Source organism: Ruditapes philippinarum, unplaced genomic scaffold, assembly GCF_026571515.1.
Source record: "Ruditapes philippinarum isolate M1 unplaced genomic scaffold, ASM2657151v2 ctg2717_1_1_1_1, whole genome shotgun sequence".
Lineage (NCBI taxonomy): Eukaryota > Metazoa > Mollusca > Bivalvia > Venerida > Veneridae > Ruditapes > Ruditapes philippinarum.
Window position 1 is genome coordinate 169607 of NW_026851933.1, and position 11950 is coordinate 181556.

Consider the following 11950-nt stretch of genomic DNA (forward strand, 5'->3'; position numbering starts at 1 on the left):
GACACAAAAGCTTGTCTTGTAAACATGTAGTGCTTATGTCAATAAGTGAAGAAATTATCTGTGTGTTTGCACAAGTAAATGTTGCTATTGAAATTTGCTTTAAATTTGAGAATGTTGTTCAAGGTGGTTTGTGGTTGGATGTTGCTAAGGAACCAAATGTTTGGATAGCCATGGGTTGTCATCCAAAGATGGCTACAGACTTTACAGCAGCTGCTGAAATGGGATTGAAGAAATGTCTACGTCATTCCAAGTGTATAGCTTTGGGAGAAATCGGATTAGACTACTCCGGAACGTAAGTTTAATCTATATAATAATAAAGAGTTTATCAAGGTTTCCCCTATTTGCTGAATTAGGTAGTCGCATAGCTGTTTGCCACTCAAGTTGTTTGCTAAAAGTTCCATAAAATTATTTCAATTTTACTCTACATTGCTCTTGAATAAAAGAATGACTGAACAGTTTTGTTTTGCAAATTAGTATGGGGCATCCATAGCAGAATGGTTAAGGTAGTTTCCTTCAAACCACTTGCCCTTTACCACTGTGGGTTTGTATCCCAACAGGAACTGATTCTTCAATTAAGGAAGCTATCCAGCTAGCTTACGGAACGTCAGTGGTTCTACTCCAGTGCCTGAAATAATGCAAGGAAGGGCACCTGAGGTCTTACCACACTAATAAAGCAGGAATGTCGCCATATGACCTACACTGAATTGGTATGACATAATACCCAAAGAAAAAAATTTTTTTTTTTAAGTGGCACTTAAAGTTTGGAGCGATGGCAAAGATTGTTGACATGGGATCCTTTACCCCTTTTGAATGGAATTTTGTAAACCTGATTATCATTTTGTATACACAGACACATATTTTGTGGTTGTAAACATTATAAAATGAATGTGTAATTGATTGTAGTTTTCATCAGCATGAAGAAGTGCAGAAGCAGGTTTTCCGACGACAGTTAAAAATGGCTCTCGAGTTACAGAAAGTCCTGGTCATACACTGTAGACAAGCTGAAGAAGACTGTCTTGAGATTATGAAAGAGGTAAAAAAAGAACAGTAAGATAAATAAATGCATTCAATCTGACCAAATTTTTCCCCATTTTACACTTTGAAGTTTGTATGGCATGCTTCATCAAGACTGTGTAGGTGTAGAAAAAATATTCATTCGCATTTCTTAACAACATATAAATAACCTGGTGTGCAGCTTGCTTAGGAGTTGACGCAAAATAAGGAAAGATTTTGTCTGGTGTTAATAATACTTGCGATATAAATTTGCATATGTCAAGGGGAGGTAATTTCCAGTGTTTGGAATTTACAGCAAAGTTGTAGTTGTCTCCCTTCATATACATCATACCTTATTACGCATCTTGTTACTGAGTGGTAAGAACAAAGTCTTTTATTTTAGGAAGCTATCTAGCTAGCTTAGGCCATCGATTATATTTAAGAAAGCTCGAAAGTTACGGTTTCACCTTAATATATTTGTGACTTAAAGACTACAGGTTAAGAGAAAAGAAGAAAAACTACTAAGCTGTGACATTAATGATGTTGATAATGAATTCAGTTTACTTCTTTTCACAGATGATACCGAGGAACTGGAAAATCCACTGCCACTGTTTCACGAATGCGTACTCTAACGCTAAGCTATGGATAGATGCCTTTCCTAATTTATTTATCGGAGTTACTCCCCTTGTGACATACAGAACAGCAAGTCCGTCCCATGACTTGGCATGTAACATTCCTATAAACAAACTATTGCTGGAGACAGATGCTCCATACTTTGTACCAAGATGTGTAAGTGTTTCTTTTTTACCAGCTTCTGTTATGATAATGGTGTAAAGAAAAGCATTTTTTGATATTATTATACCCCCAAAAACAAAGTTTGGGGGGGTATATAGGAGTCACTCGGTGGTCGGTCGGTCGGTCGGGCGGTCGGTCCAGACGTCCGTTGCATTTTCCTTGTCCGGAGCATAACTTGAAAACTAATGGTTGGAATTCAATATAACTACATACAATGGTACAGCACATTGAGAGGAAGTGCAGTGCACAAGAACCATAACTCTATCTTGACTAGTTACAGAGTTATTGCCCTTTGTTACTTTTCCTTGTCCGGGGCATAACTTGAAAACTACTGGTTGGAATTCAAAACAACTTCATACAATTGTCAAACACAATAAGGGGAAGTGCAGTGCACAAGAACCATAACTCTATCTAAAGTAATTACAGAGTTATTGCCCTTTGTTGCTTTTCCATTGCTTTTTTTTTTGTCCGTTGCATTTTCCTTGTCCGGAGCATAACTTGAAGACTAATGGTGTGAATTCAATATAACTACATACAATGGTCAAGCACATTGAGAGGAAGTGCAGTGCGTAAGAAACATAACTCTATCTTAACTAATTACAGAGTTATTGCCCTTTGTTACTTTTCCTTGTCCGTGGCATAACTTGAAAACTACTGGTTGGAATTCAAAACAACTTCATACAATTGTCAAACACAATAAGGGAAAGTGCAGTGCACAAGAACCATAACTCTATCTAAAGTAATTACAGAGTTATTGCCCTTTGTTGCTTTTCCATTGCCTTCTTTTTTTTTGTCCGGACCATAATTTGAAGACTAATGGTTGGAATTCAATATAACTACATACAATGGTCAAGCACATTGAGAGGAAGTGCAGTGCATAAGAACCATAACTCCATCTTGACTAATTACAGAGTTACTGCCCTTTGTTACTTTTCCTTGTCCAGAGCATGACTTGAAAACTACTGTTTGGAATTCAAAACAACTTCATACAATGGTCAAGCACAATAAGGGGAAGTGCAGTGCACAAGAACCATAACTCCATCTTGACTAATTACAGAGTTATTGCCCTTTGTTACTTTTCCTTGTCCAGAGCATAACTTGAAAACTACTGTTTGGAATTCAGTACAACTTCATACAGTTGTCAAGGACATTAAAAGGAAATGCAGTGCACAAGAGCCATAACTCCATTTTGACAAAATACAGAGTTACTGCCCTTTGATACTTTTTCTTGTCCGGAGCATAACTTAAAACGTACTGGTTGGAATTCAAAACAACTTCATACAATGGTCAAGCACAATAAGAGGAAGTGCAGTGCATAAGAACTTTAACTCTATCTTCAGTATTTATAGAGTTATTGCCCTTTGTTCTTTTTCTTTGTCTTTCTGGACTTATTACAGAGTAATTCAATTAAACTTCATCAATGGCCAACCACATTGAAAGGAAATGCAACATACATGAACCACAATTATCTTTAATTGCCCACAACCATAACTCTATGTTTCAATTCTATTACAAGGTATTCTGTTACTAGTAACATCCTCATTTCCGAAGCAGACTTGTGGGGGTATTAATCACATTTAGTGATAGTTCTAGTTTCTATTCTTGTTACAAGGCTCTTGATTCATTATGTATCATGGCACACTGTCTAGAAAAGACAGAATGAGCCATTAAAATTTTATTGTGTTACTATTTTGCTATGTTAAATTCAGTAAAAAGTAGATTCAGTCATTCAGGTGATCAATAAAGGGGCAATCATTTACCTTGCTACTGTAAAAGTGATAGCACATCTATGCAGTCTGACTAGACAGTACTGTTGGCTGTTTGTGTTTAAGTCTTAACAATCATTTACAATAGTAATTACTATTTCATTAATTCAAGGTAATAGATAAGGGTTTCAAGCTGTATCTGATAAAATATTTTAATATTATTTATAAAAAATATGATGTTCTGATGATAATCTGATGGATTAACAAAATAGTTGCGAGATATAATGTATGTGTTATTTAACATATATGTATATTGTCTGTGAACAGTATTAATATCAGGACCAAATATTATGCTGAAATTTTCAGCATCATTTTAAACTGTTAAGCAATTATTTGCCTGTCTTCACAGCAATGATTCGTGCCTATTCCAGTTTGCTCTGAAGGAACAATACCAACTTATTTTTTTCATAAAGGTATTTCAGAAGTATTCTTTTTTGAAATTCAAATAAACAATAATTGTAAACTACAATAGGTATATTGCTTCATACTCCAAAGTTTTATGTCTATTTCTAGATTCCGAAAGATGATCTTCCATTGTCTAACCCAGGATTAGCAATAACGGTTGCCAAGGAGATAGCTCAATATCAGGAGCTTCCAGTTGCTGCTGTATTACGACAATGTAGACTTAATACCAAATTTATGTATGGCATATAGTGCTTTTATACCAAACTTATGTGTAGCATATAGTACTATTATGACTAAATTTGTGTATGGCATAAAGCACATCTAAAATGTACCAAATTTAGTGCTTTATACCAAATTTATGATGGAATATAGTGCTTTATACAAAATTCATACATGGTTTATAGTGCCTTTGATGCCAAATATATATCATGGTATTATACAGCATTATGATCAGTCAAATAATGTGTAACCTATAGTGTTATTTATAGTAATACCAAATCTTTGTATGATGTATGGCTTATTATAAAGTTAACTTTGAAGAAATTTCATATAGGTTTGTTAGTATAGTACAAAGTAGTGCAAAATTACTCATAACATGTTTCTCTTTTTGAGGTCTTTATTTGGTCGTAACCTCTTGAGTTTATGCTTTTATTTTTATGATTCCATGTCAGTAAATGAAGGAATAGGGAGTATTGTTTATTTTGATATGACCTGGACCCCAATGTAACTTCTCCATTAATAGTAAGTTTAAAAAGTTAGGAAATTTAAATATTTATTTATAGACATAAGGCAGGTTTTTGAAATACATCTTGTTATTTAAAGTTTGCTAAGATGCTGTTTTGCGTTATTCATACATTTATTTCAAAGATGAATTGCAATTGAGTCTATGAAAATATTTAGAATACTCGAGTAGTTACTGTTTAAAAGATAAATAAAACAAATCAAAACAAACGAGCAAATATATATGTCTGCATGTCCAATGGTGCTATTTTATTACAAAAAAAAATGTTTTCAGTATGTTGGTCTTTCAAAGCTTTATGTCAAACAATTGTGTTAAGTGATGTTACATTGACAGAGCAACAGATAAGGTGCGTATTTGCGTATTTACGCAATTAATTTTATGAAATACGCAATTGATTTTTTAAGAATGCGTATCAAAACCCATTAAAAAAAAATAAAATACGCAATTGTCTTAAAAACCCGTGCGTATTGTCATTTTCATCACCGCAAAATAAATCAATCGTACGCTCGTAGTTTTGGACAAATTATTTCGATATGCATGCTATCCGAATATTCCCGAATCAATGCTCACTAATCAATGGTCTCCGGTCTTCGACGGTCCCCGGTCTCCAAAGACCGACTAAGTCATATCAATAAAGCGCGACACCGTCGATTTGTCTACTCAGGTCGACGGTCTTTACAGACCGGCAGAGACCGTTCATTTTGCGGAGACCGTCAATAAGTAGGTCCCACCTGTATCAATAGACGCTTTGAAAGCAATATGGCATCGTGCAAAAGGGAAAATGATTTGAAACAAAACAATCGTAAATAATCAAAAATCAGTCAGAAAACGAACTTGTTAAAATATTATGAAACATAACATGAGCATTGTATATAAAAATAAAACAATTGTGAAAAGTTCTAGTAAATTGTTAATCCTATTTTCTTTTTAAAACAGTTTGAATTTTATTGATATTGAAACCATAAAATTCATATTTTCATAATTGAATACCCAATTGATCTTGAAATCATAGGGTATCGAGTTTTAGAAAACCCAATTAAATGGAGCTAATACCCAATTCCAAAGGAAATGATGGAGTAATACCCAATTCACTTTTAAAGCTTATCTGTTGCTCTGCATTGAGATTTGTAAAAAGAGTCATTAGCTCGACTTTTCACAGAATAATCGAGCTAATGCAGTCACCCATTTGTCGGCGTCCCTGTGGTTAAGTTTTTAGCTCGACTTTTCTATGAAAAGGGGAGCTATCCTACTCGCCCCGGCGTCGGCGTCACACCTTGGTTAAGTTTTTCGTACCACCCCACTTTATTTCAGAAGTATTACAAGTATGGCTTTGAAACTTACCATACTTGTTCACCATCATAACCTCCATCTACAGACAAGAGTACATAACTCTGTCAAGGTTTTTGACAGAATTATGGCCCTTTTTTGACTTAGAAAGTGTATTGAGCTTGGTTAAGTTTTTTGTACCACCTCACTTTATTTCAAAACCATTGGAGGTATTGCTTTGAAACTGACCATACTTGTTTACCATCACGACCTTCATCAACAGACAAGAGGACATAACTCTGTCAAGGTTTTTGACAGAATTATGCCCCTTTTTGACTTAGAAAATACATTGAATATGGGTAAAATCCACTTATTGCCTTAACCCTTTGAGATATTGCTTTGAAACTTTTAATGCTATTTCACATCATTACCCCCATCTGTACGCAAGAGAAGGTAACTCTGTCAAGGATTTGTTTTAAAAATTACGGCCTTTTATCGACTTAGAATCTTGGTTAAGTTTTTAGTACCAGTCCACTTTTTGACTGAACTGTTTGAGATATTAATTTGAAAGTTGGAATACTTGTTTACAATCATGATTCCCAAACATGTCCAGGAGAAGGTAATTCTGTCAAAGATTTTATTTGAATTATGGCCCTTAACTGTCAATGTTTTGTATTATAGGCAAGCACTAAAAAACTTAAAAAATCTAAAAAAATTCATTCCTATCCACTTGTTCACTTTACCATAAATTATGTCATATAAACATTGCTGTAATATTCAAGGGTATCAAACAACTAGTTCACTTTAAAAATACAGAGATTCTTGTATTGCCTTTTACTGCAAAAACTTTTTTTATTGGCAAGCAATAAAAAAGTCGAGCGCGCTGTCTTACGGACAGCTCTTGTTGTATGTAAGCTGGTATCTCCATAACTACTGAAGGGAATGGATTGAAACTTCACACACTTGTTCTCTGTGATTATCTAAGATGATTGGTACAAGTCCCATAACTCTGATTTGCTTTTTTAGCTCACCTGTCACAAAGTGACAGGGTGAGCTTTTGTGATCGCTTTTCGTCCGTCGTCCGTCCGTTAACTTTTACTTTAAATAACATCTCCTCATAAACTACTAAGCCAATTTCATCCAAACTTCACAGGAATGTTCCTTTGGTGGTCAACTTTGCCATGGCAACCTAAAGAAAAATCTTTAAATATCTTCTTTTAAAAAACCATAAGAGCTAGAGCTTAGATATTTGGCATGAAACATCTTCTAGTGAGTGTCTACCAAGTATGTTCAAATAAAAGCCCTGGGGTCAAAATTGGCCCGCCCCGGGGGTCATTGATTTTCCCTATATGCATATAGTAAAAACTTAAAAAATCTTCATTTAAAGAACCCAAAGAGCTAAAGCTAAGATATTTAGCATGAAACATGTTCTAATGGGTGTCTACCAAGTTTGTTCAAATAAAAGCCCTGGGGTCAAAATTGGCCCTGCCCCGGGGGGTCATTGATTTTCCCTATATGCATATAGTAAAAACTTAAAAAATCTTCTTTTAAAGAACTCAAAGAGCTATGGCTAAGATATTGAGCATCAAACATGTTCTAATAGGTGTCTACCAAGTTTGTTCAAATAAAAGCCCTGGGGTCAAAATTGGCCCCGCCCCGGGGGTCATTGATTTTCCCTATATGCATAAAGTAAAAACTTAAAAAATCTTCTTTTAAAGAACCCAAAGAGCTAGAGCTAAGATATTTAGAATGAAACGTGTTCTAAGAGGTGTCTACCAAGTTTGTTCAAATAAAAGCCCTGGGGTCAAAATTGGCCCCGCCCCAGGGGTCATTGATTTTCCCTATATGCATATAGTAAAAACTTAAAAAATCTTCTTTTAAAGAACCCAAAGAGCTATGGCTAAGATATTGAGCATCAAACATGTTCTAATAGGTGTCTACCAAGTTTGTTCAAATTAAAGCCCTGGGGTCAAAATTGGCCCCGCCCCAGGGGGTCATTGATTTTCCCTATATGCATATAGTAAAAACTTAAAAAATCTGCTTTTAAAGAACCAAAAGAGTTAGAGTTAAGATATTTAGCATGAAACATTTTCTTATAAGTGTCTACCATGTTTGTTCAAATAAAAGCCCTGGGGTCAAAATTGGCCCCGCCCCGGGGGTCATTGATTTTCTTTATATGTGTATAGCAAAAACTTAAAATCTTCTTTGAAAAAACCCAAATAGCTAGAGTTTAGATATTAAGCATGAAACATCTTCTAGTAAGTGTCTACAAAGTTTGTTCAAATAAAAGCCCTGGGGTCAAAACTGGCCCGGCCCCAGGGGTGTCATTGTTTTTAACTATATGTGTATGGGGGGGTTGGGGGGCCTATATACAGGTGAGCTACCTCAGGGCCATCATGGCCCTCTTGTTTTCATAATTATGCCCCTTTTTCGACTTAGAAATTCTTGGTTAAGTTTTTGTATGTAAGCTGGTATCTCCATAACTACTGAAGGGAATGGACTTGTTCTCTGTGATTATCTTAGATGATTGGCACAAGTCCCATAACTCTGATTTGCTTTTGAACATAATTATGCCCCTTTTTCGACTTAGAAATTCTTGCTTAAGTTTTTGCGTGTAAGCTGGTATCTCCTTAACTACTGAAGGGAATGGATTGAAACTTCACACACTTGTTCTCTGTGATTATCTAAGATGATTGGCTTAAGTCCCATAACTCTGATTAGCTTTTTAACATAATTATGCCCCTTTTTCGACTTAGAAATTCTTGGTTAAGTTGTTGCGTGTAAGCTGGTATCTCCATAACTACTGAAGGGAATGGATTGAAACTTCACACACTTGGTCTCTGTGATTATCTAAGATGATTGGTACAAGTCCCATAACTCTGATTTGCTTTTTTGCATAATTATGCCCCTTTTTCGACTCATGAATTCTTGGTTAAGTTTTTGCATGTAAGCTTGTATCTCCATAACTACTGAAGGGAATGTATTGAAACTTGAAGAGTTTGTACCTTTTCGGACAATTTTATGTATTCATGTAGGTAAGCATTATTATACTCATGAAACACCCTTGTGACAAATTTTGGAATAGTCGAGCGTTACTGTCCTCCGACAGTTCTTGTTTTAAGTATTGAATTTTATTTTGGCACATATCTTCTAGCAGAAAAAATATATGAAATAATGTGCATTAGTCCAATTTCCACTTCTTAAATTTCTCAAAATGATTTGGGCAAAATCAAACATCAAATTCAAATCCTTTAATAGATGCAGTATTTTTGAAGAATTCTTTACAGTTTAAATTCAATGTTTCAGAACTGGAGACTTCTAAGATTAGGCTTTTTGTTAATTTCATGATTAAAGGTATGAATATTGTTCTATTCTTTAGCAAAGAATGTTATTTACATGTATGTATATTTTTGAAGTTACACCCCTATATACATTTGTGTTGATTTATAGGGGAACATTTTTATTTTTTTATGGGTTAAACATGTTGTCAAGTGTACATAATCATGGTCACTCTCTTACTTTGTTAGTAACTGGGAAGAATTTTGCTAAATTCTGTCATATTGTGCACAATACAGCCAAAGTTGCTTTAAGAATTCTTACTACACTTCAATGTTCCACTGTTAAACAGGAACATTCTTTAAAGTGATATTATATCCATCTAAGTGTAAATATTGAGGGTATAAATCAGTTGGCATTTTGCCATATTTTTTTCCAATTTTATATTTTTTAATAAATATTCAATAACCCATGTGGCATACAGGAATTACTGTAAATATCCTTCAGAATTTATCTTATGCTCATTTGATCAAAAGAGTGGGGCAGTCTTTTTCTAATTAAGGCAGATTTTATATTTATCCTAAACATTTCTAATGATTAATTATTTGTCAATCACCATTAAAATCATAAAAACAAAGCAAAAAATTGAATGATAACAAATTTTGACAAGTAGCATGATCAAGCCTAGTTTTTTCCCTCTTCTTTCTGTTTGTATGTATAGTGATTGTTGTAATATTAGCTCACCTGAGCACAAAATACTAATGATGGAAATCAAATGAAATTTTTTCCTAATCGATCATCGGTTCAGTCGGATGGGACATAATTGATAACTTTCGAATATAGTCGCTTCAAAAAGAAATATGGAGGTAACATTTCTTACCAAGGCACTTGATTATATTTAGTAACATGAACTTCATTTACCACTTTTCAACATAGTCTTAACCTTATATAGAGTCAAAATTTTACGAAATAGATTTTATTTTTCAATGGATGTCAAATAAAACCATTCACATCACATTATATAACTATAATGTTTACATCATTTATTGATCCTGTTCAACTAAAAAAATGTCTCTGAGTGATTTTTTTGCGATCGGCAATGTGTTCCTTAAAGAAAATTACTGTCAGAATTATTTGCCTTTAATACTTTGAACATTTTGGACGACGTCGCAGAATATTTTTTTGTTAATTGATTGTTGTCGTTTTACATAACAGTAACTGATTATCGGCGACTTGCGACAATCGGAACATCACTACAAAATACAGTGCTGAGAGATAAGCTTTTGTGATTGGAACATGTCCGATGTTCATCGTTATGGGGTTAAAAGTTGCTTGGCCATATGGATAGGGGCATCTTGTTTATTTTGACCTATATAATAAACATGTTGTAAATGTTTTCTCAGAAACTAAAGTCCCAAGAGTATGTAGCCTCACCTCTACAATTATACTTCTTCTATTATAGCAATGGATCTCAGTTGAGCGATCTGGGGCCACAATGGCTCTTTGTTTTGTTTTTTGCGTCACGTAAATATGTATAATTTTTTTAAGTGAAATGATTTGTAAGTATGTGCTATGCATTAAAGGCTTTTACTTTTCTTGTTTTATAGGAGCAAAATGTGCTAGAAGTTTGTCACTTTTTGCAGTGTTTTAGTCATACAAGGTTTGAAATAATAATTAAAATTCTTTAGGGTTAATATACCGGTATATATTATTACACTTAACATTTACAAAGTCTTACAAAATCTTCAGAGTAACCAGGTACTGGGATCAGAACAATAATTGAATACTGAAATCAATACTTGGTGCCATCCCGAGACGTTTTATAGAATTTCTTTAGGAGGGGATAGTATAGATTGACAATGACTCTGCAAAATTTGTATTGTGAGTTTGATGCTGTAACCATCCTATGTCTATTTAGAGTATTATATTGTACATATTTTGAAACTGGAGCATCCATGTGGGTTAAAGTTGTTAATTCAAAGCGAGGGCCTGTCACCACTGTAGGTTCAAGTCAAGCAAGTGGATTCTACATGTGAGAAAGCTATCCAACTGGTTTATGAAACATCGATGTTTCTACCCGATGCCCGTTTGTGACTGAAATAATGAACAGAGGGGCACCTGAGGTCTTCCACCACTAGTAAAGCTAGAAAATGGCCATATGACCTATACTGTGTTGGTGACATGAAGTCCAACCAAAAAAAAATTACTGAAACTGCTGTTAAAGTGATTACTTAAGCAGAATGAGGTTTGTTTGATTTCTTTCAAAATAGACCAATGATAAGACTAGTGGATGGATTAGTATTCAAACACATGTTTTGTATATCACTTTAGTTTGATTTTGATGAAGTGCAATGTTGTAAGTAGTACATACATAGTTGTTACAGAGTAGTTTTTTTGCAAATTTTGACATTGTCTTGCAACATCTATCTCTCTGTAAATTTTTGTTTGTATAACTTTTGTTATAAGGTTGGTTCTGAAAAAATTAAAACATTTAATGGCATAAGTCCCCTGCTGAATTTACAGTAGAAGGAATTACATGTTACCTATAATGTACACCCCAGAGGTCTATATGTTGTCCTTCTAGGTCAGTGTACTTTAGCTTTAAAGTAATTGCATTTTATAGTCTTAGTTTCATGCTTACGCACGTTCACCGACTTTACAGCTATTACCCCTGGTCATGGGGCTACTGGTATCTATCTATCAATCT

The 11950-nt window shown here is 34.4% G+C and overlaps 1 protein-coding gene across 1 annotated transcript in view; it reads left to right on the plus strand.

The window, feature by feature from the left end:
* LOC132743374 (uncharacterized) overlaps positions 1 to 5025 on the plus strand; it is a 48812-nt gene extending 43787 nt beyond the window's left edge. Inside the window, exons 6-9 of the mRNA XM_060731893.1 lie at positions 124 to 292; positions 904 to 1033; positions 1570 to 1782; positions 4068 to 5025. Of these exons, the coding sequence (XP_060587876.1) occupies positions 124 to 292; positions 904 to 1033; positions 1570 to 1782; positions 4068 to 4208 (653 nt within the window). The 3' untranslated portion in view covers positions 4209 to 5025. The remainder of the gene's footprint in view (positions 1 to 123; positions 293 to 903; positions 1034 to 1569; positions 1783 to 4067) is intronic.
* The last annotated feature ends 6925 nt before the right edge of the window (positions 5026 to 11950 follow it).